This window comes from Sarcophilus harrisii, chromosome 1 (genome assembly GCF_902635505.1).
Source record: "Sarcophilus harrisii chromosome 1, mSarHar1.11, whole genome shotgun sequence".
In the NCBI taxonomy this organism is placed as follows: domain Eukaryota; kingdom Metazoa; phylum Chordata; class Mammalia; order Dasyuromorphia; family Dasyuridae; genus Sarcophilus; species Sarcophilus harrisii.
The window spans coordinates 382125383-382150720 of record NC_045426.1 but is presented as its reverse complement, the minus strand read 5'-3'; the positions used below and the strand labels follow the sequence as shown (position 1 = coordinate 382150720).

General features: G+C 34.4%; 1 protein-coding gene across 4 annotated transcripts in view; it reads right to left on the bottom strand.

Annotated features, from left to right (window-relative positions):
* Positions 1-25338, bottom strand: part of PLEKHG4B (pleckstrin homology and RhoGEF domain containing G4B) — a 199842-nt gene that overhangs the window by 36713 nt on the left and 137791 nt on the right. For 3 of the 4 annotated variants that reach the window (XM_031946067.1, XM_031946066.1, XM_012541178.3), the window contains exons 7-14: positions 23953-24039; positions 20192-20311; positions 18192-18290; positions 11212-11354; positions 10321-10459; positions 8627-8743; positions 7504-7668; positions 5175-6058 (exon numbers count right to left, since the gene is read on the bottom strand). In XM_031946067.1, coding sequence (XP_031801927.1) covers positions 5175-6058; positions 7504-7668; positions 8627-8743; positions 10321-10459; positions 11212-11354; positions 18192-18290; positions 20192-20311; positions 23953-24039 — 1754 coding nt within the window. The remainder of the gene's footprint in view (positions 1-5174; positions 6059-7503; positions 7669-8626; positions 8744-10320; positions 10460-11211; positions 11355-18191; positions 18291-20191; positions 20312-23952; positions 24040-25338) is intronic. The other variant, XM_031946065.1, reaches the window with a different exon arrangement.

The window sequence follows — 25338 nt, the reverse complement described above, 5'->3', positions numbered from 1 at the left end:
AATGTGAGAGTTTACTTTGTTCTTATTATATTTCATCTTATTAGATTTAACTCAATCTTCTAACCTATCAAAATCTATTTGAATCCTAATTCTGTCTTCCAGCATGTTAATTTCCCCAACTTTACATTGGATATGCATGATATCTATGCCATTATCCAAGCTATTAATAAAAATGTTGCATATATTTTGAGTCAAAGTGACTTTCAGTTCAGAAATATATCCACTTCTTGGACTCTTAAACATGAGTAATTCTATAATTAAAGAAGAATTAAAAACATTCAACAAGACAAAAAATTAGATGGAGCTAATGAAATAAATGGGAGATAACTAAGTTTTGATTCAAAAGCCAATTATTCAAACTCAAAATGCTCTGAAAAATCCATTTTGTCTTGTAGTCACAAATTCAACCAAATAAAAAATTAAGAGGATAAACTGTGGATGGAAGGCAATAGGCTTCAAAATAAAATGGATTCCAAAGATACAGGAAAAGAAATGTTTCAAATGAAAGGTCAGGAAGTAGTCAGGAAAAGTTCAAGACACCCAGGTCAAGGTGGAGGAATGATGGAAGTAGCAAGAATATACTTATCATATAAATGTCCACAGGAAACTGTCCCTGAAATAATCCATTTTACAATAGGATTGGGAAATAATTTACTACAAAGATAAGTGTATTTCCTATCAGGAAGCAACTGATTTAAAATGTAATCAATGTGAAATGCACTGTGTCATTAGAAATTAAAATATGTCTTGAAAGGCTGCTAAAATGAAGAAATGGGATATTCTAATTCTAAACACATAAAAAGGCTCATGGTCATTATGGAGCATTTAAAAAAGAGAAAGTGAGAATGTGTCATGGTGTTTCCAGAGTGACTAAGTGGGAGCCTGAGCAGCTAAAATATTCTTTGTGATTCAAGGTGTGACTCCCATAGTTTGATTAGCATACATAAATCCATTTAAGTGTGTTGTAATAAAATTTGGATTTGGTTTTGGAGTCAGATTGTCTGCCCTTTGCTACCCAATGAAACTGGAAGAAATCACTAAACCCTTTTATATACTGGATGTTATACTATGGCCTCTATTTTAACTCTGAATCTATGAATCTATAACTTGTAAGAGATCTTGCAATTTTGAACCCATGAATCTGCTAACCTTTTTGCTGTACCTCTGTATTCAGGAAATCCTCTCCTAATTTTTATTTTGTTCCACAAGTAGGTGTCCTGTCTTGCAAGAGACTATGTTATCCATTTATAGTTCTCAAAACCGAACAAAGTGGCCTTCTGGTTTATAAATCAATTTTGTATGAGTTTGGCTAGTATAACTCCTTTCATCAGATTCCTGCAAGAATTGATAAAGTGGGTGTTCCAACTATAAACTCAGCATGAAATCCTGGAAGACAAATGAAAGGCACAGTAACTAAGAAGCCAAGTCTATGGGCTATGAGATTCATTGTTGTTTGTGAGGAGAAATCAGTATGTCATTATATTACGTCCCTAATAGATTTAGCTTTTGTACCTTTTGGCTTAGATCAGCATTCAACCATACTTTCAAAAGGAGACATAAATGAAGATAACTATCATGTACAAAAAGAGTGACAGCTTGTCCAGTCCTTTAAAAAATGAAAACAAAAACCAAATAACTAAGTACTTATCTTGACTCTTTACTAGGATATTGTTAAAATCCTTTTGAAATCCTCAGTAGTACCTGCAATAATTCAGTAGGGCACTGGGCTGGTAAGAAGGGATAAGGACAGATGCTGACTTATCATCATTTATACAATTTGACAAAGTAATTATCAACCTACCTAATATCAAAAATTATATTTACAATGAGAAAGTCTGATGATATTTGATTCATACCATAGCTGGACAACTGGTTTGGTTTGCTCACTTAACTCACTTAACTGGATAATGGTTTGTTTTGTTTTTTAAAATAATGTGAATTGTTTAAACAGATTCAGATATAACAGATTATTAATAGCACCACTGGGTTATGAAGAGCTGGCCAGGATGGCTGAAACACATTTCTGGCAGGTGTCTGTGCTACCAAATTAAACTTTATCTAGCAGGCCAACAAAGAAGGAAACTGCTAACACAGCAGTGAGGATTTCCTTTGCTGAATAAGACTTAGGTTTTATGGTCAGTTTTAGAAGTACTGAGCTACTACTACCTCTTTTAAGGGGGAAGCAAAGACTTGCAGAGAATTATTGATTTTTGTGCTTAAATTAAAATGGGTTGTTATAGGAGCAGTGAGGGAAGAGAGGAAGTAGGGTACAACATTGAGAATAAGTTCCTTTTTCTGTCATTAGTTTGTTAAAAAATCAATACCAATTTTATCTAGACTGCTAAAATACTAATTTTTTTTACTAGGAGGCAGAGGTTTGGTGATTTATTTTAATGTTTTGTTGATGCCTTTTGTTTTTCTATTAGTCTAGTGATTAAGCTCAAAATAATATTTTAGATTAGGGAATAAAAGCCAAGAATGAAGAAGAGTATATAATGATGGCATTCCTGATCATTCCTGAGTTTGTCTCTGCTGAGTTCTATTGTAAATAATTCCTAATGTTAGAAATTTTGAATTACCATAAATATATTAATGAAGCACTAAAATGAAAAAAAAAATGCCCTGTTTAAACAATCGTATCATCATCATCCAAATGCTTGGCTTGTTAGAATAAGTTGTAAGGGACGCTTGAACAAAATGTCTTCTTTTTAAAAAATACAGGGCTTTTGGATAAAAAAATTTTTAGACAATAGTTTGCATTCCCAGTATCTGAAAGTAATATTACTAATTTTTTAGCACTATTTTTTTTTTTGTTTGTTTTTGAACCAGTATTCCCCTAACTTTAATTTTAGGAAAGACTGAATTTCCCCTAAGTACAGATATTTCCCCACAAATGTGACTTCCACAATTCCTATTATAGTCCATATATTTCTACCAATGCAAAATTCTTGAGCCTATCCCCACAAATTTGTGCTTTGCAAAAAGACAATGCTCTTTGAAGTAGCTTATTTATTCTCTATAGGGCAAATTCATGTCAGGAATCATGCCTTCCTCAAAGAGTGCAAGCTACTTCAGAAATGGGTAAGGGGATGGTAACCAAATATGTTCAGTCTTCACATAGCACCCTAAACTCAAACTCTTCCTTCCTGCCTCCGCCCCTAAAACTTAATTAAGTGCAGTTAATTTCTTGATTCAGGGGCTCATTATCAAGTTCACTAACAAACCAGGTTTGGATTCTCTTATTTTTCCTGCTTATATTGTTCTCTCTCTTGGCAATTGCATTACTCTTTAGGACCTCTTATAAAGAATAAGGGAGGAGAAAAGAAATAAAAAACCCAATAAGTTTGACTACCGTCTCAGAAAGAATTTTGGGGCTATGTGTACTCAAAGAGGTAGAGGTGTGTGTGTGTGTGTGTGTGTGTGTGTGTGTGTGTGTGTGTATCAGTTTTTCTTTGGCGGGTGGAAAGAATGGATTATCTATGGATTTTGATGATCTGAGTCTCCTTACCACAGATAACTTAGAATAGATTATAGGTTACTAGAAGTGTAAAACAACTTGGGAAAAATTTTATTTATATTAAAAACCTCACAGAGAAAGACATATTGAATCTCATTTGTATTTGTAAAGACAGTCATTTAATATGGCAGGATAAATAAAATAAAATAAATAAAAAAGGATGAGAAATGAGGGAAGTCCATTTAGATAGGACCATTAAGAGATCATTGATAACCTTCGAGAGGATAATATTGGTTGAATGAAGAAGACAGAAGCTAGAATGCAGAAGAGGCTTAGGGCAGTGATGGGATGTAGAAGTACTTTTTCAATGAGTTTAGCTGAGCAAGGGAGGAGCGATGAATGATGATAGCTGGTATTGGAATGCAGCCAAGCTGTTTTATTTTTTTAAAGAGGAAATAGTCTTGGGCATGTTTGTAAGCAGCACAGACGAAACTAGCAGTTAGGCAGAAATTGAAGATTAGAGAGAATGGGGATGATGATGGAATAGTACTTATAATACCTTCATCATAATGTTGTTAGGGAGAAAGCACAGTGCCTGGCAAATGGTAGGTGTTCAATAAAGTCTTGATGTATTGAATGAAAAGTACTTTGCATACTTTAACTCATAATAATGCCTTTTCATACATTACCCTGAATTAATTTTGCTTATTCTTCTAAGTTTAAATTTCTCCCCCCTATAGAATATAAGCTCCCTGAGGGTAAGGATACATTTTGTCTGCATCTCAAGTGCCTAGTATAGTAGTGCTTGGTGTATAGTAAGTACTTAAGAAATACTTGTGACTGATTTATTATTGTAAAAAATTGCCTACACATTTAGTGATCTTAAGTGTGCATATATATGTATGTGGTTTTGTGTTTTGCCATTCAGAAGTCCTAAAATCTTAGCCTTCTCTTATAATTATTGTTCTGACCTCCTCCTCCTCCTCCTTGGATTAAGATGCCATTTTAAGCACTAATGAAAAATACCTTCCTTTGGAACCTAAAGATAATCAAACTCAAAACCATATTGAAACTGCTGATAAAGAGGTTTAAACAAGAACATACTATGATCTGAATTCTGGTCTCAATTTTTTAACCATTGGTGAATTACCTTTATCCTTATTTTCAGTAAGTCAGTTTCTTTACAAACATTTTAAAGTTTGACAAATCACAATTCCCTCCTTTAAGAGACATGGTGCAACAGAGAAATTGTATACAAAATTCTTACCTCTTGGCACTTAGAAGAAAAGAAAAAAAGTTTTGTTTTTTTTTTTTTAAATGTAATTCATTCTCAAATCATGATGTTAATTTGATTACTATATTTTCTCCATCTGGACCAGAAAAACAAGTCTGGTCCAATTTTGATACAATTAATTACCAGCTCCACAATCAATCAGTGCCAGTATTTGTGAGTCTCTACACCACAAGGGAAAGAGGAAACAAAAAAGAAATATTTTCACTGATTCCCATCTTAAAAAATCAGGAAAATATTTCTGAACATTTTCAGTTATTCAAAACAAACTCATGTCCTTTTCAGGCTGACCAGAATGTTTTTAGATCCTGGAGTCAAGAATTACAGTTTTACTTTGCAGAAAAGCATAGATATATTTACAGTTTGTGTATTTCTAAAATCCTCTCCTCCTTAGATTCAGAGGATTGAGTGGTGGTCATTTCTCACCTTCCTACTCTCTTTCTTTCCTCCTCAGTATGATGAATCCTGGAAGGGGATGACAAGCTTCGGTTCCTACTGACCAGAGGGCTCTTAACATTTGGCCTTTGCCCATGTTTTTTCTCAGTAGCCACACTGCTGGCCACCTCCAGTCCTTTTATATAAACACCAGAGTATCCATGCCGATGCAGCTCACTGGGGCTGTTGTCAAGCTGAGGGAGCTCAAAGCTTTGGGTCTTCTTCATGATCTTTTTGAAGGGGTGTTTCCGGTGGCGGGTTGTTGGGGACTGAATAGGTTCAGAGTAGCAAGTAGAGATGTTGTCCATATCCTCCAAGGGAGGACCAGTCCTGGGGAGCCCCCCCAACAGTGGAGTAAGGCTTGGTGAGGGTGACGTGCTAAGAGGAGTAAACATACTGGAACTCGACTCCTCTGGCTCTGAAAGAGCCTGTATTCCAGAGAAACTGGATCTCTGAGGGAGCAGCAGTCTATTGTTTTCCCAGAGGCTACTATCAAGGTTAGTAAGAGAAAGTCCAGGAGACTGACCATGTTTCCGCAGACCTTCAATGGCAAACTCATGTTCCACTTTTGGACTTACCTCCAGTGGACCCTGGCTGAAAGACTGCCTGCCAGAACCTTGAATGGCTTCAGAAAGGATCTCTTCCAAACGATGTTTGGTTTGCTGACACTTTAGCCATAAAATATTCCACTGTTTCTGTTCCTTCTTGCTACCAAGGCCCAGTACCATCTCATTCACTTTGTGGAAGTTTTCAGCAGACACTTTAGTAGCTTCTTGGTGGTAGCTTTTTAAATATTCTATTACTGATGGCGAATAATTAGTCTCCAGAGAGAGATGTTCAAGGTACTCATTGCAATGGAGCATCCATCCATTTGCCTGTATCACCAGAAAAGAAGGTATGGATTAATCAGAGTTTCTATAAAATTATCATGTAACTACGAAGTATTCTTATTTTCTGAGATACTTCAGAGTAAAGTGGCCCAGTAGGACAATACTATTTCTAGTATTGAGATTGCAAAGCAGACAAATGAGGAATTTGTATAATTTAAAAAGTAGAAACAGACTCACCACCTAATTCTCAGCAGTAACTTCCACATAAGCCATTTGAGAAAAGTCTTTGCTATTGCATAGTCCACAGAGAACTTACTATCTCATCCTCTATTAGTCAAAGGTCCCAGTAATGGAGAGCACTGCTCAGGCAGCATGGTTAAGGGCATGGTTTCAGAATTGTAGAAATTTACAGCTAAAAGAGACTATAAAGATCATCTAATTCAAACTCCTTATTATATAAATGAAAAAATAAAGACCAAGAAAGGTAAAGTTATTTGCTTATGGTTCTGGTTTGGTATCAGAGCCAGGGCTAGACCCTTACTCATAATCCAGGATTCTCTTGCTCCTTCTCATGGCTGCTGTATCTTAAAGAAAACCTCTTCTTGAGGCAGACTTTGATATTAGTAGTCCAGAGAGGAAAATGATGAATACTGAATTGGTTGTTGTTTACCCAAGGGATTTGGGCAATAATGGACTTCAATCATTAACAGAAAAAAAAAGATTTATTTATTCAGGACAACCTTGGCATCTTAAAGTTAACAACATGGAACTGAAATCATCTCTGTTTATGTCTACATTATCATCTCTTTTAAATTAAAAGGCTGGCTATATTTTAACTTTACATCAATAGTTAAATATATATATCTGTATATATATATTTAATCTTGTTGATGAGGATATCCTCTCCTTTGGCATCAGTCATTATCCATCTGTGTTATCTCATCTTGAGTGATTCTTATTCACATTCTTTCACAATATCTCACAGAAACATCTACCCAACATACTAGATATCTTCCTCGAGGTCATTTAACATTTTGTGTTAATACTGATGATATTTAATTCCTTCAACAAAATACAAACTTGGTCATTGGATAAAGATAGAACATTTAGATGAAACAAAATTTAATGAATGTTTATAGTTGATTTCAATTTTCTGGAAACAAAAGGAAAATGCACAGGACTGAATATGATTTTTTTTTCTTTGATTGATCATTGCTGTGACCAAACAATTCATTATGCCTTGATCAAGGTATTGGTGCATTACATCTCCATTGTCAGCTAGGCCCTGAATGGCACAATCAGAACAAATGGGACTCTTTATAAAGCTTTTCTAACTTTATACAGCCAGACAGAGTTTGGGCATAACTTTAAAGAGTACCAGAATGAGACCTAGAGTAGAACGTTGGGAGGAGCTATTTTTTATCAAAAAAAAAAAAAAAAAAAGATGCTGCCAAAATAAAATCATTTTTTAGAGCTGCTAAACCTCTTACCGTCTCATAAAATTCATAGAGATTGGCCAATTTCTCCAGCTCTCCTTTTCTTCTTTCTGTTTGACTGATGATGTCATTCAGGTATCTTTTGAAGTTCTGAATTTTTTCTTCCATGTTTGGTGAGTTATTATCTTTTACCAATTGTAGTCCTTTCCTACAATATTGCTGTAGTACCAAGAACAAAACATCAGTAAAGTCAAATTCTGGAATTTATTATTATTTTTTGACTTAAGATGCCATATTGCATTTTTTCCAGTTTTATACTGGACAGATACTACTTTCCTCTAAGATCACTAGTGGCTTCTTGCTAAATCTTTCTAGTTTCTATCCCCAACTTCTTGGAAACTCTTAAAACTTTTGAATCTGTTCCTTCATAGATATAGTGGCTCCCATGATATACATTCTACTGATCTTCTTCTGATGTCTTTAAACCTTTTTTTATCTTCTTTAATCTTTATCTTCCTAGTTCTTTAAGGGGAGGGTACATTTTCGTAAGGATCTTTCCTCAGACTTCTTCTCTTCTCAGACAATTTCATTTTCTGATCCCACTTCCCTACCCCAATTTATAGTGGCTCCCCCAAATTATCTTGTATTTATTTCACTTATATTTTTCATATATTTCTATGTGGACATGTTCTTTGAAGATAGGGACTGTTTAACTGATATGTTTGTAATAAGACCTAGCACTTAGACACAATGTTGATTAATTGATTGATTGAATCAGAGAGATACTGTTTGTGATGATTTATACTCATACTTTGATGCCTAATTTTTTTACCTTGTCTATGAAAAATAGAATAGACTTTGTGCCTAAGGCATTTAGTTACTATCACAATTAATGAGTAAAATTTGATGAATATAAACTGATATCACTTAAGCATCCTTATATCATTTTATCTACATATGTATCTAACAGATACTGTGGTATGAATAATAGAGATAACTGTATTCCTGTCTTCCAGCAAAAATCAAGATCAATTTATTGCTTTGACATACAAAGCAGATTTAGATATCTACTTAACATGTGTGAGAATATCAGAACACACACAAAAAAAGTATGATAATGATAGAAAAGAACACTTGTGAAGACCACAATGGAAATGACTCATTCCATAACACCTACCATCACCATGTCACCAAATACCCGAAATTCTTCTTGCTTTTTCTTTACATTCTCCAGAGAAAGTAGCTCCAAAGGACCAAGATATTTTTCTCGCTCATTTTCAAACCATAGTTTGATCTAAATAGGAAAAGAAAATTAAAACAATTTTTCAAGTGCATGTAGGACCTTGGCCCAAATAACATAGCAGTGATAAAATGAGGCCTTTTTTTTTTTTAATACCCTGGAAGGCACCATAGTGCATCAGAAGAATCTAATAACCTCATGTACATGAGTCAGCCCCCACTCCTTTTATTAGGAAATAGTCTTACTTGTTTCATAATGGAATTATATTATCATTTATAGGCAAATAGGTATTTTAAATTTCTGTTAAGTTTTGACTAGCTATGTATCAATCAAAATTGAACTGTATAAAGAATTAGACCTATTCTTTTTAAAAAACCCACTACTATGGGGGTGGCTAGTTAGCAAAGTAAATAGAGCATCAGCCCTGGAGTCAGGAGGACCTGAATTCAAATCCGGCCTCAGCCACTTAATACTACTAGCTGTGTGACCTTGGGCAAGTCAGTTAATCCCAATTACTCTGCCAAAAAAAATTATCTAGAAGCAAAATAAAATAAATAATAGATCAATACTATGCATTTTCTAACAGGATGAACTGAAAGACAAAAGTTTTTGAATAAACAAAATATTCACTAATGAGCTTATGTTCTCCATTTTTATTTATACAAATGCTCAAAGCACAAGAAACTGTCTTTGGTTCAAACTTGCAAGTTCCACTGTTTTGAAAGGGGACCTTGGAATAACAAATTAAGTGGATTAAAACTTTCAGGTTTGAAATCTTTGGATGTCATGAGAGGCAGTGTAACACAATAGAAATTTCATTCAAGTCCTCTGTCTGACACTTACTAAATATATGAACACAGAGAAATCACTTTACATCTTAGCACTCTTCATTTATTCCCTAAGAATTTAAGTTACCAAGCAGGTGTTTTAACTGCATTAGGGGAGGGAAGTGTCTTCATTGGAAGTTCCCTACACAAAGGAAACTGTAGATCTGGTCTGAAACAGTAAACAAGAGATGTCATATATGCCAAAAGAATGTTCATTAAGCTGCTCAATAATTGTAGTCTTTAATATTCTCTGTGAAAGATAGAGCTGAACTCCCTTTAAAATGGATGACAAACATCCAGTCTGTCCTGGATTTAACACAGTCAGTTTTCTTGTCATCTCCTCCATCTGGTGCCTATGATACATTTACAATTAGAATCTAAAATTGTGCTTTTTAAAAATTTAATTTTAGAAGCAAACCCTTTGGACCAACATGGTCTGTTATGAAAAATAACAAGGTAATCTTTCTAGTCTTTGGAAAATAGCTGCTTTCAAAAAGGAGAGGCTCAGAGACAAATGATATTATAATGGAAAACAAAGGATTCAGGGAATCTTGTAGCCATATTAGATCATCACAGATAAGGGAAAAACAATGATAATCTCAGGAGTGATTCCCTTGATGATCAAGCTAGAATTCTGGGGGCAAGAAATCAGCCAAATAAAATGTTTTGAAAATGAACATTGGTACCAACTATTCTCATTTTTTTCCTTTCCTTGATAGTTATTTATCAAAGATGTAGATGGCCAGATTGAAAGCCAGAGACTTGGATGCCTCTTATTTCTTCTTTATCAAAAAGAATACTGACCTGGTTACAACCCTCTTCAAGCTTTCTTAATTCCTGCAGGCTCTCCAGCTGCTGAAGACATTTATTAGATGACAAGACTAGTCTATGGACCTCTTCATCTACTTGGTTATACAGTCTGGTTATAGCATCCATAGCATCTCTGATGAAGAGAAAACAACAACAATCAATACATAGGATTATTCAGACAGGCCTGTTGCAAAGAGAAACAGCTTTTTTTGAATATTTCTGGGAAGGGTATTGGAATGCACCAGTGCAATGATGACTCAGAGTAAAACAAATTCTAAATTTTATAAACTAAGTCTTGCTTGAAAGCCAGTACATGATCCCTCCACACAAAGCCATGGTCAAACAATGACCCTTTCACTCTCATATATATGTGGATGTGTATGAAGTCTGCAATTCAGTCTCCTTGGAAGAGAAACAATAACTCTTGAGCAGCATGGAGCAAAGCTGAATTCCATGTCTAATTGAAATGGCAAGAGGAATTTAGGTAGGCGGAATGGAGTTTCCTAAGATGGAATCAAATTATAATATTGGATAACAAAGGGGAATTCATTCATGATCAAACAGGGCTTCTGACTTTATGGCAAATAGGATGAGTTTTCATTTTTCTTCCATTTGAGTATTTAAATAAAATTGGCCTGTTTTTGTTTTATATAAACAGATGCAAATGAATACTGGTTCTGCCAGTTTATGGAGATTGTGGCTTCAAGGGAAGGAGAAGTTTGGGTTGTATGTCTTACAATTGCTCTTTTTGGGGCAACAGTCTCTAAGAAACTCAGTCATATGTGCCTCAGCACATGATATTAAGTACCCTTCTTGCAGATTCTCATTCTTGATTAATGCGAAATTTTGGCTCCTATCTAATGCTGCTTACAAACACCCATTTACCTGTAATCTTCAGTCACACAAAAATCTTCTTTCCGGAGCCTGGCCAGGACTGTGCCACCTTCTAAGCGAAGAGTTACCAGAAGGACATCTTCCAGAACAAGCTTCATCATAGTCTTATGTTTGTTGATTAGTTCTACCACCTCCTATGGGAGAGGGGAAAAAAGAGATATGTAAAAAAGATATATTAAAATATATATGTATAAAAACACAATAAAATATGTATGTATAAATATATATAAACATATAAATATGTATATATATGTATACACACACACACACACACACACATATATATATATAAAGGTTACATAAGTACTTAGCATGGTGATGTAATGGTTCTCTAAGTTCACACATAATCAGGATGCTAACAATGTAATTGGAATAGGGTATATAAGGGCTAAGAAGAACTGGAAGATTCTCCTGCCTCCTGCACTAAGATCAAGACTGTCCAGAATAAAGAATCCAGACTCTATTCTTGGCCATTCTCGTGGTGGCTGTCCTCTTGAGACCAGGGCCTTTCCGAAGGACCTCCAGAAAGCTATCCCGGACATTACATTCCCCCATTAGGTTGTAAGATCTTCAAGGGGAAGAACCATCTTTTGTCCCTTTTTATATCCCCTGCACTTAGTACAGTGCCTGACGTGTTGTAAGTACTTATAAATGTTTATTGATAGATTGATTTTAATTTAAGCAGAATCAGTCCAGGTAAAGAAATCTCAGAATCACTCCACAGGAAGAATTGGCTTGGAATTGAAGCCTATGAATAATAAAGGGAGTTGATGAATGTTAGACTCACAAATAAAAATAAAAATTTTAGGAAGTCTTTGTGGATCTTGAAAAGAAAAACAAAAAAATAGAATAAAAAGAATTGTCAGTTGACTAATCAGGCTATTGATCATCAATACTTAATTTTTGGTCTCTAGACCTTTTGTCATCCTTGAGAGTGTCCCATGTTTGGTTTCTTGTAGCATTTTTGTTGATAATGACAATTATCTACTGTTTTATTTCTATAATTAATCTGTTACTAGTCATTGGATCATTGCTTTTAGAACTGAAATTAACCTCAAAAAAAAATCATGTGGTATATCCTCCTACATTTATTGTTGGAGCAACTAATGCTCATAGAATTTAAATTAACATATTGTCTCTGAGAGGATGACTCTAAAAGCAGAAGACTCAGATTCTAGCCCTTCCAATGATTTATAATGTCTGTGAGACTTTGGGTAATTACTTAACCTTTCAGAATGCTACACAACTAAGATTAAAAGTGGCATAGAAGGTCCCTACCTCACTGTTTTCTATATCAATGAAATCATGAATCTAATTCCTATCAGTGTGTCTACTATTATAAAAATAAAAACTCTAATCTCTATCCCATAATAATAAAATTGAGGTGTATGTTTTTTCTTAATATGAACCTGTATTTTCTACTATGGATAAGGAACTTGCTATGAGAACTAGCAACTTATCATCCTAGAAAATTATTTTAACATATTTGAACTTAAAATTTTTATTCATACAATTTTTTTTCTAAAAAGTTTAAAATTAAGTAGATTAAAAATACTTTAATCCCTTCTGCTTCTGTTCCTGATACTGGGCTTGATGATTAATTGTTTTATGCCTCATCTGGAAAAGGGACAAATAACCCTTTGAGGAAAGCAAAATAAAATAAATGCATAGATAAAATAATAAATAAATAGGTAACATATGCTATACATATCTAGAGAAAGAACTGATTATGTCTGAATACAGATTAAAGGATACCTTTTTAAAAAACTTTATTTTTCTTGAGGGTTTTTTTGGGGGGACATCTATGTTTTTTGCAATATGGATTTTATAGAAATGTTTTGCATAATTTTGTATGTGCCTTCTCAACAGGGATGGAAAGAATCTGGAACTCAAGGTTTTAAAAATAAATGTAAAGTAATTGTTTTACATGTAACTGTGAAGTTAATATTAAAGTTAATATATTTGATATTTTAGGGATAGATAAATATTACATTTATTATCTTGCTTGATCTCACCACAAGCCTAGAAGGTAAGTACTATTATGATTCTATTTTATAAATGAGGAAACTGAGGCAGAAAGCATGCCCGGAGTCATGCAACCAATATCTGAGGCCAGATTTGAACTCGGGTCTTCCTAGCCTCAAGTCCAATGTTCTTTCCATTATGCCAAAAAAGATATGAAAGTGCTGTGAGAAACACAGTTTTATATAAATGAAAGTTAATAATAGGGGCAGCTAATGTATAATTCTAAATATATTTCCATATTGGACATGTTTTGAATTGATGCTGAGTGAAATAAACAGGACCATCAGAATGATGAACAAGTAACACTAAAATTATGTGATGATCAATTGTGATGGACTCAGTTTTTTTCAGCAATGAGATGATTCAAGGCAATTTCAATAAACTTGTGATGGAAAGTGCTGCCTACATCCAGAAAGAGAATTATAGAGACAATGTGGATCAAAGCATAGTATTTTTCACCTTTTTTGTTGTTTATTTGTTTGTTTGTTTTTTTCCCTTTCTTGTGTTTTTTCCCCCTTTTGATCTGATTATTATTATTATTTTTTGCATAACATGACAAATATGTTTAGAAGAATTGCACATGTTTAACCTATATCTGATTACTTGCTGTCTTGAGGAGCAGGGAGGAGAGGGAGAAAAATTTGGAACATGAGATTTTACAAAGGTGAATGTTGAAAACTATCTTTGCAAGTATTTGGAAAAAATAAAATGCTATTAATAATAGGGATAGCTAGATATCAAGCAGTGAATAGAACACCAGACCTGAAATCAGCAGAATTTAAGTTTAAATCCAGCTTTAGACATTTGACCAGCTAAGTGATCCTGGGACAATCCCTTAACCCTAATTGTTTTGCAAAGGAAAAAAAGCTAATAATAAAACCACAAAAATATAAAACTACTATGCACATAGATTAATATTTCATTTTCATCTTTGCATAGGGTTGACAAGGTAAGTTCAATCATTGACTTAGGACAGAGGAGTAGCCACAGGAATTCTCCTTTTGTCTCTTCACCTCTTTCTCTATTAGTAGGAGCTGGGTCCTCTTTACCCTTTTCTCATTTTATCATAGACTCTCCCAACCCAAATCCTGCTCTTGTCAACCTTATTCCTTATCCTTACTCATCAGAATTGCAGGGACCAATGCCAATGATAGCTTAGCCTATAACAGATTTCCATTGAAATACAGATGAATCTTTATTCAATCCATTGTTTGCAGGCCCATTTTCGGCCTACATTTGTTTTTGGGTTTGTTTGTTTTTTTGCTTTTTAAAATTTTTTGTTTCACTTTAAGTAATTGGGGTTAAGTGACTTGCCCAGAGTCACACAGCTAGTAAGTACTAAGTGTTTGAGGCTAGATTTGAACTCAGGTTCTCCTGACTCCATGGCCAGTGTGCCATCTAGCTGCTTCATCAGCCTACATTTGTGAGACATCATCTTTTCTTTCAGTATCAAAGAGAAGGAGACAAAAAGGAAGACCTTTTTTATTTTCTTTTGTTTTTAATAGCTTTTAATTTTTCACAATACATGCAAAAATATCTTTCAACATTTACCCTTGCAAAATATTGTGTTCCATATTTTTCTTCTTCCCTCTTCTCCTTCCCTTTCCCCCAGAGAGCAAGTATTCTTTTCTTTGATAATAAGATTTTTGGGAGGGTGAAAAATCACAAGAAATCCTTATAAAGTTCTCAAGAGGATGATTCAGACCATTTCCAATAGTTTAGTGATGAAGAGAGCCATCTACACCCAGAAAGAGGACTATGGGAACTGAATGTGGATCACAGCATAGCATTTTCACTCTTTTTATTGTTGTTTGCTTGCATTTTATTTTGTTTCTCAGTTTTTTCTGGTTTGATTTGATTTTTCTTGTGTGGCACGATAATTGTATAAATGTATGCATATATTGGATTTAACAAAAATTTCTACCATATTTAACATATATTGGACAACTTGCCTTCTATGGGAGGGGGTTGGGGAGAGGGGGGAAATTGGAACACAAGGTTTTGCAAGGGCTAATGTTGAAAAATTGTCCATGCATATGTTTTGAAAAATACAAAGATTTAATAAAGAAAAAAAAAGTTCTCAAAAAGAATATTTTTCCTCAGAAAGAAACACTGTTTAGAAGTGATAGGTGGTAATGAAGAAGGGACCCTGAAACTCTGAAACTGCTTGAAGGAGAAAAAACCCTGCCAGAGGGAAAAAAGATAAACAGCTTCATTCTGTTATCTAGGTGGGGTTGGTTCAATCCTACACTAAAAGAATTCCAACCCTATTCAATTAAAGAAACTCATTCAATTCTACTCAAATTCCAGCTCAAGCTCAAACCCAGCTTGTAGATGGCGCCAACTTGGGACTCCATACACTAGCCCCCTTCAGCTTGTAACCAAAGCTCCTATTATAAAAGAGCCAATCTAAAATCCTCTCTTTGCAGAGGTTCTAAACATGCCATGGTATGCCAAGGAAGCCTCTGCTCACTGGAATAATATTCTTTTCCAGTGTTACCCTCTCTTTACCCTCACTTATTTCCCTAAAGAGACTTTATGCTTTTCTGTCAGGATTTCTAACCTTACTTCCCAATCCCTATAACAAACCGCTTTGATCAAACTAGGTTTTCAGGTTTGTAAATTCCTTTACAGAGAATCCCTGTGCTGCCAGTAGGGGGTTCCCCAAACTCCCTACTCTTGCGCCAAATCTCAAAGGGGTGCAGGGGAGCCAAATCTCTCCATTTGGTTCCCTGAACCCTAAACCTGCCACTAGACCTTATCATTTAACTCCCTGACCACCAGAAACCCTAATCTCATTTTGGTTTCCTAAATCTAGACATTATCATTTGGTCTACTAAAACCACTTATCATTCCCTACTAAAGGGAACCCCCAAACCTAAACTTCATATTTTTGGTTCCCTAACCGGGAACCGCGAAAACTAGACTTCACCTCATCAGTAGTAGTAGAAGGAGAGTTGGAAGAACAACCTGCAGATTCAGGAGAAAGAGATGACTGAAACCCTGTCCACTATGTTCCCAAGTTCCTGTATCCTCTCTCAACCCCATCATTGCTTCTGATACTCTCCATCTTTGCCTTGCTGGATATAGAATAAAACTTTAGGGTTAGATAGGGTCTTCTCTCATTTTACAGATGAGAAAATTGAAATCTAGAAAAGTGATTTATCCAAAGTCATCTCTCTAATTAGAAGTACAGCCAGGATTGATTAGAATCTAGGTTTTCTGATCCCAAACAATGTTCTCTCCTAATCCAGAAGGCTGAATAACTACTAGGCAATCCCTAGACAAAAGGCACTGTTCTGAAACTTATCTGGTTATCCTCTGACCTGTTCCATTTTTCAAAATCCTCTGTTCCCCTTTCCTTGGTCTCTCCCCACATAGGGAACTTGCACTATTGATGTCTCTTAGTTAGTAACTTATATGATCACATGCCAAGTGACTAATCAAAAACTTCTCATTAAGGAAAAAAAAGTGATCTCTTTTGGGGGAGGCATTCAAGTGATTTTATTTTTTTTTTAAATTCACTTTACCTAAAACTTTTCTGGAATAGATCTGTAGGGAAAGGTGAGTTCATTTTTAGCATAAGACATAAACCAACATATAAACTATTGTTGACTTGTTTTTAGTTATGTCTGACTCTTCATGATGCCATCTGAAGTTTTTTGGTAGAGATTTTGGAGGGGTTTATTTCCTTTCTCTAGCTCATTTTACTGATGAGGAAACTGAGGCTAACAGGGTAATATGACTTGCTCAGTCAGTGTCTGAGGACAGATTTGAATTCAGGAAGATGAGTCTTTCTGAAATCAGGTCTGGTGCTCTATCTTAGTTGCCCAATATGTACATAAGAAGATGATTAAAAGAAAAGGCAAGATAATAAAGATGTTCAACTTCAGATTACTAAATTTTCCTGAGAACCTTATTTTGTTAGGAAATGTTGGTGAATTTTTAAATGAGAAAATTACTTATATTTATAATGTATACAGGATTTTATAAATGGAGAAAGCCATGCTACAGCTATATTTTAAAAATATAATGAGTTCATTTGTTCTGCACACATATATTGTATCTAGGATATACTATAACATATTTAACATGTATAAGACTTGCCTGCCATCTAAGGGAGGGGGTGGAGGGAGGGAAGGGAAAAATCAAAACAGAAGTGAGTGCAAGGGATAATATTGTAAAAAATTACCCATGCATATGTACTGTCAATAAAAAGTTATAATTATAAAAAAATGCACATTATAAGCTGGACAATCAATATTTTTCATTCAAAAAAAATATAACGAGTTCAGATTCATGTATTAGAAACCCCAAACAGTGCCTTGGAGTTGGGGGAGTATTTATTCTTTTTTTTTTTTTGCTGAGGCAATTGGGTTAAGTGACTTGCCCAAGGTCACAAAGCTAGGAAGTGTTAAGTGTCTGAGGCCAGATTTCAACTCAGGTCCTCCTGACTTCAGGGCTGGCATTTAATCCACTGCACCATTTAGATGCCCCCGGGAGTATTTATTCTTATCAGCAACCATCACCAAGTGTCTGGTCTCATTACAAATGGTAGGATAAAGTAGAAGAACATTATGGATTCTATGTCCCAAGAAATTATGCATTTCCTTGATATATCATCAAAAACAGTCCCTTCTTTTTGGGAAGGTTTGCTTTCATGGGATTAGTGAGTTAGAATAGGTATATGAAGTGGTGGAAACAGATGAAGAAAGTTTCTTGTGGAAATTATTCTACCATTTGAAATGTTCACAAACCAAACAAATGTTTGAACACAACGGTCACAGGTGAGCAAGAAAACTAAAAACTAGACTTCCCAATTTTGATAAATACTGGTTTCCAAAATTAGCTGTGGCTACCTAAGAACCTATTCTTTCATAACTATCTCTTTGCTTTTTAGAACCAAAACCTTATCGTCTTTCTAAATCAAATAAACAACTACTTACTTGCACGGTACTTAGAGTCCTGTTTGTGTTCAGGGAACAGACGGAATTCTGTAGAAAAGTAATGGCTTCTTTGCAGTTTGTAGCAAATGGTTCCAGTTTCTGCCATGTTTTGTGAGTTGAAAGAGATAGAAAGTCAGAGATGAGATTTCAAATGATCAGTCTGGGATTTTGTTTGTTGGGTTAAAGTGTTATCATTGGTTATAAAATTCAGTTCAAATAAAATAATCTTGACAAATATTAAATACTGCCTGTCTGCAAGAACATTGTGCTAAACACTGGAAGAGATACAAAGTTTAAGTAGGACACATTCACTAGAATAGGTACCATGACCAATATTGTGTAGTTTACAGGATAGGAAAGAGATAGACCACTTTTTAAATCTGTTTTTTTTTTTTAGTGGATCTGTGATTTTATCAATGTAGAATGTTCCTAATAGGGCTTCCCCTACCATTATAGATTAGCACACTCTCACTAACTTATCGTACTAGAGTTACCTGAGGTACTCAAAGGTTAAATGATTTGGCCAGGGTCACACAGATAGTATGTGTCAGAGGAGGACTTGAACCAAGTCTTCTTGACTCCAAGACCATTGCTACATCACATGTAATCATAGAATTTCAGGACTTCAGAGAATATCTAAGCTAAATCTGATGAAGAATTCCCTCCACATCATCTCCAAGTATTCATTCAGCTTACAGTTAGTGAATCCTATGATGGGTTACTTATTCTCTCCCAAAGTAGCTCGTTCCTTCTCTGAATATTATTAGGAAGATTTTCTTTACATCAGGTTTCAACCTATTTCTTTGTAGCTTTTATTCATTGGTCTTGGTCTTTTCTTCTGGGAGCAAACAGAACAATTCAAATTCCTATTTTTATATGCTGTTTGTGGCTCTGTGGGTCAGAGAATACCAGGCCCTCTTCTGACCTAAGGGATTCATCTTCTCATGTCATATGTTTTAGTGTTTTAATAAGGTCCATGGGGTTTCCTTGGCAAGGATACTGGAGCAGTTTGCCATTTCCTTCTCTAGTGCATGCCTTTTGTTAAAACTCTTTACCATGACCTGTCTGTCTTGGATAAGCTTGCATGGCATAGCTCATAATTTAATTAAGCCACACAAGGCTATCTGTCACAACAAAGCAGTGATCTATCTCTTGTGAATGCCAAAAGATGGTGATCATTTCCCCTTTCCCCCATCCTCTCAGGGTGATAGATTTGTGACTAGAGAAGAAGGGTTCTACGGGACAGAGATTGTAGAAAAACTAGTCTTAGTGCCTGAGTCCCTGTGGGTAAAAGTTATCTCTCTCTCCTATAGTTTTTTACAGAACTTTGACTGTATATCTTTGCTTATTACATCCCACCTCATTATAATTAAGTTAGGAACAGTCCTGTGATTTCAATGGGGTAGAGAATTCCCAGATGAAGACTCCCTTACTACCAATTAAAGTTGGTACCTCCTCTGCTCTAAGACTATAAATTAAAAATATGTATGAATATATATATATACATATATATATAAATTATATATGTAAACATATATATTTGTAAACTATAAATTAGAGAGTTATCTAGAGCACTGAGGGGGCTAAATGACTCCTCCAGGGTCACGCGGTTAGTATACACCAAATTCATCTTAAATATGTTTTCCTTGCTCAGAGGTCACCTCTCCACATCATGGCACTACTTCCATTCCACTTTGTAGTATACTTATTTCAATGTATTATTATAACAAGAAGAATATTCTATAGAACACTCTATAAATTCACATTTATATATAAGTCTAAAGTTTGCAAAGTATTTTCCTCATAATGTAAACTTCTTAATGGCCACTGTGTCTATATCTCTAATACTTAACATTTTGCTTGGCACATAGTAAACATTTAATAAATGATTGTTGTATGAATGAATAAATAATTCTATAAAATAATAGGTAGAAAAACAGAACTATGTGCACATTCAGAAAAGGAAAACATAAGGGAAGAGAGCACTGAGCCTTATTTACCCTTCGGAAACGGATCCAGTCACCATGGTTGTAAGGGAAAGTTCCATCAAACTCTGCTGTCAGTTGTGTACTGTCAATGAGCTTGTGCAGGGCCTTCAGGGAGGTCAGAACCTCACACTGCTGAGGAAAAGGAGTTTAAAGATTGCAGTTATTGCCAGAAATCCAGCTGTTGGGGAGAAGGGAATCCTGCAAGAAATGGTTTTTTTCCTGCTTTCTCAAACGCTCTAGGAAGTAAATAGGTTATTTACTTCCTGCTGGCCTGCTGGCACTTGGAGGTGTTAGGTTTGAGAAAATCCAGGCCTCAGTTCTGTATTGTTTTATTGTGTGGTATTAATCATACCATGTTCCTGTAAGGCCCAAGAGTGACCAAAAGCCTGCCCTGGCTTTGCTCTCACAGCTTGAGAATTAGTGGAGAATGTCACCCTAATGTACTGCTTTCTAATATTTAAATGCTTGAGAATTGAGGTTGGGAAGCTTAGAAATAATTTTTTAAGGTTTTGTTTTCCTAGAAATAGAAATAGAGTAAATCTTTGAATACAACAATGAAAAGAGAAAAGTGAATTATATGGGGGAAGAATGAAGAAAAGAAGGAGTGAAGGATATGAGAAAGGAAAGAGTGGAAGGAAAAAAGGAAGAAAAAAGGAGCACTAAGAAACGAGAATAGAAAGGAGAGGGAAAGCAAAGGGATAGAGGAAGTGACAAGAAAAAATAAAGGAAAAGAAAATGGCAATTGGAGCAGAGGAAGAAGGAAATACTCTAGAATAGAAAAAAGAGTGGAACAGATGAACATGAAATGTCAAGGAAAGGAAGAGAAGAATAGAGAAAAAAGAGGGGAAGGAACGAAGAGAGAATTAAAAAGAAAAGAGAAAGAGAAAACATAAAAAGGAAAGGAGAAGAATATAGAAGAGAAAAGGCCTTTCATAATCTATCTACTTTGGATGGGGTAGGGCGGGGTGGGTACTCCTCACTACTATTGCTGAGATACCTGGGAACATTTTGGTGAAATCTCCTTCTCAATTCAGTGTCAGAAATTGAGAAAGAGAAGAAAAAAGGTGTGAAGAGAAGATATGGACATTCAGTGTGGCCCAAGAAGAGATGAGATGAGAATAGTAGCCAAGAACTCTGAAGGACAGACTTTGTGGCTTTGATCCACCCTTTAACTACTGCCCTCTTAATCTATTCCCTTCTAATCCCATCACAATATGGACACAGCAAGGCAGGTATATTTACATTAGGATGCCTGTCCCTTTTTCCTCAAACACAACAGAAGTGTCAAAGTAGGAATGGTATACTCTTGATGCACCATCTTTTGGGGTTGATGGACTGTGGCTCAAAAGTAGCTCTTTTAGAAGCAACAATCTTTCATAGCTAAACTGGGCACTAACTCTGACTGTTGAACAGCTGTGCTGCTACAAACAGCTGGATATGGAGCTACTTTTTTTTTTTTTTTTTTTTTTTTTTACTTAAATACCAACATATTCCAGCACATCCTAGATGGGAAAAGCAACTGTAACAATAGGGAAGATATGCTATCATTCAACTTAGTATCAATTTTATTTTCCAGTTTTGTTTGTACCATTTATGGTACAAATTTTGTTATATCTTAACTTTGTTATATCTGCATGATTACAAAAATAATCATTCAATTCAATTTGGTGAAAAAAAAATCAGTCAAATGATTTTGCCATAATTAGGACTCGGAGTCTTTGGCTAGATTGGGGGAGAACAGTACCAGAAGTTTAGATAGACCTTAAAAATGGATACAACTTGAAGTCTAGACAAGGTATAATATTCTAGAGAGTAATGAAGGGAAATAAGTCCAAAAAGTACATCAGAAAAGGGATATCAAGCCAAGAAGAAAAGACAGGCGATTTAAATGTAGTTTCTCAAGGTCTATGCAGAATGTAAGATAGAAGCTGTCTATCTAAGGTAGGGAAGATGATCCATTAAAAAAAATTGTTAGAAGTCTAAGAAGGCATGCAGTATATATATAGAAGGAAACAAAAATAGATGAAGAACATAGACCCTGGAGAATATGACAGGAAATCCAGCCACTGGAAAACTGGGATGCTAAGATCTAGATAATGATGAACAGCAAGACTAACACGTGGTATTATCATTGCAATCTCATATGACTTTTCACAAATATTTCCTTATTTGGTCCCTGTATGGAGCAAGGATTGGTTCTGAGTCTGGATAGAGCTAACCTTCCAAGTGGATGTTAAATTGGTCAAGTTTGTAAGGACAAGGGGACAGTGAGTTACACAGACCTGGCATGTTGTGATACAAAACAGGGCTTCTTAAACTTTTCCCACTTGCGATCCCTTTTTACTAGGAAATTTTTGCACAATTCCAGGTATATAGGGATGTAAAAAAGGTATACAAATCAAACATTTATTGATGATGAATCAAAAAGAAAGTTATTTTAAAACAATTCTTTGGTATACATGATTTTATTTATCAATTTGCATACTAATGAGGTAGATGTACTTGTTTATTTTTACATAAAGAATTAAATCTTTGATAGAATATTTGATACTTTTTACTGTTGCCAAAATTTTCACCCATAGCAGTTGGGTGAAACCACAGTTTAAAAAGCTTTGGTATAGAGTAAGACAAAGTCACCTGTTGATTGACAGAAATTTCCACTTTTCAAATAGTTTATTTGGTATGACATGACAAATCCTTAAACTAATTTCTAGTATTTGTCAAATTGTTACAATCAGGCTCTATATTTTAATATTCCCAATGAAGCAATTAAAAAAGGTACAGTAGAACGCAAGTTCCCATATTTTTTTTTGCTCCAAATAAATATAAACTATTATTCAAAGATTTTGTTCCTTTCTATATTAACAATCAATAATTTGAACACGAAACAATAGGATTCTTTTCATTGAGTAACTTGCAGAATACATAAATAATTTTATGATTTTCTTTCTAAGTTGATTTGGATTTTAATTCAAAAAGGACAAGAAGAAATCTAGGTTTAGTCTATTAAACCAAATGGGACATATTTTTGTTTTGTTATGTTTACTTCTCCTTTACCCTGTTCAAGCTTAAACTATCTATCTGTATTTTAATATAAGATTTGTTTTTCTCCAACAAACTACATCTCAAACTGAAGATTTAATAAATATCAATTCCTGCTTTTTAATCATCACAATTGGAAAATAACTTCAAACCTGTCTTAATGGAAATAGATTATATGTAAAAGACAGAAGATACATTTATTTTGAGTAGAATTGGGTTCATTTCTCAGTCAACAAATATTTATTAAGTGCTGTCTATCCATTTAAAGGAAATTGTTAGACGTCTAAGAAGGCATGTAGTTTGGGAAACAAAAACAGATGAAGACACAGACCCTGGAGAATACGACAGGAAATCCAGCCAGTGGAGGACTGGGATGCTAAAAGTAGATAATAATGAACAGCAACACTAACACGTTATCTTCTCATTGCAGTCTCACTATGCTAAGTCATGGGTAATACAAAAAAGATGCAAAAGATAGTTCTGCCCTCAAGAAGCTTAGATCCCAAGAGGACAAAAAGCAAATGCATACACACAAAAGAGAAAAAAATTAAAAGAGGGAAAGCATTAAAATTAAGAGGGGTTTCTTTTCAAGAAACAAAAAAGTTAAGTTTCCAGAATTTTTTTTTACTATATATCTTATTTTTCTCAGCTCATATAAACATTTGAATATTACATATTATTTTGAGTTTAAGTATAGTGTTAAAAATCTAAAACCATTTTTAAAAATTTACCTGCAGTACTATATCCTTGTCAGGCCTGAATGCTGATTCTTTATCCACCAGAAGCAGAATGCTGTGAATAGATTGAGGTGCAGAATTCTGGAATGAAAAAAAAGTGATGTTAATAATAATTTTAAAATTTCATTTAAAATTCTATTTTTATCATCAATGAAATACTACTTAGTAATAAACATTGCCTTAATTGATTGTGTCCCTTTCTGAATCTCTTTTTGGTTTCTACTATGTATTTGTTTTATTAATCTTCTTTTATTTGTATCTCTAACATTTTCCATTAACTCTGAACTCACCCTAATTCATTAGAACCCTCTAAATGAAAACAATCCACACCTAATCAACTATAATAATAACATAATAAATAATATAAAACATGAAATGATATAATAATATGATATATTAATATAATAAATAAATATAGTCAAACATTTCAAATCAACACATTAACCATGCTTGAAAATGTATGTCTCATTCTGCTCCTCTAGCCATCACCTTTTTGGTAAAAAGTAGGAGGGACAAATCATCATCATTAATACTTCTTAAGTCGTAACATTTTCTTTTTTTTTTTTTTACCTTTTATCCCCTACTTTAATTTTCCCTAATTACATGCAAAAACAATTTTTTTTTTGTTATACATATACATTCATTTTTTAAAACATATTTCCTTATGAATCATGTTAGAAGAGAAAAATCAGAACAAAAGGGAAAAAAAACCATGGGAGGAAAAAAAGAACCAAAGGGGAAAAAAAAGTGAATGTAGCATGTGTTGATTTACATTCAGTCTCCATAGTTCTCTCTCTGGATACAAAAGGCATTTTTCATCCAAAGTTTATTGGGATTGCCTTGGATCAGTGAACTGCTGAGAAGAGCCAATTCTGTCATAGTTGATCATTGTACAATCTTGCTATTAATGTGCACAATGTATTCCTGATTCTGCTTGTTTGTTTTTTCTATTTTTTTAATCTGAAAAATAAACTAAATGCAATTGCAGTTGACTGGCACTATTTATGAAAGGTAGAAATTTGCCCAAGCCATACATTTCCAAATTGAAGGAGAGATAGTAGGGGAGATTACCTCCAATCAAAGAGTTGGATATTCTAAAGCTCCCTTTGCTTATAACTACTTGTATGATCTTAGTTGATCACTTGATTTTGTGAGACCATATTTTTCTTTTCAAAAAATAGGTTAGAAGATGATCTCCAAAATCCCTTCCAGTTTTCAATATTCTGTGATTCTATAATTTACAGTTTCATCATTCAACAAACATTTATTTTGTTAATTATTAAATTTACCTTAGTTAGATAAATACTTGCTCCTAAGGACACATTCATTACTGTTCGTGTTTGAAGGAGACCAAAATGACATTATGATGTCAAGGTCAAT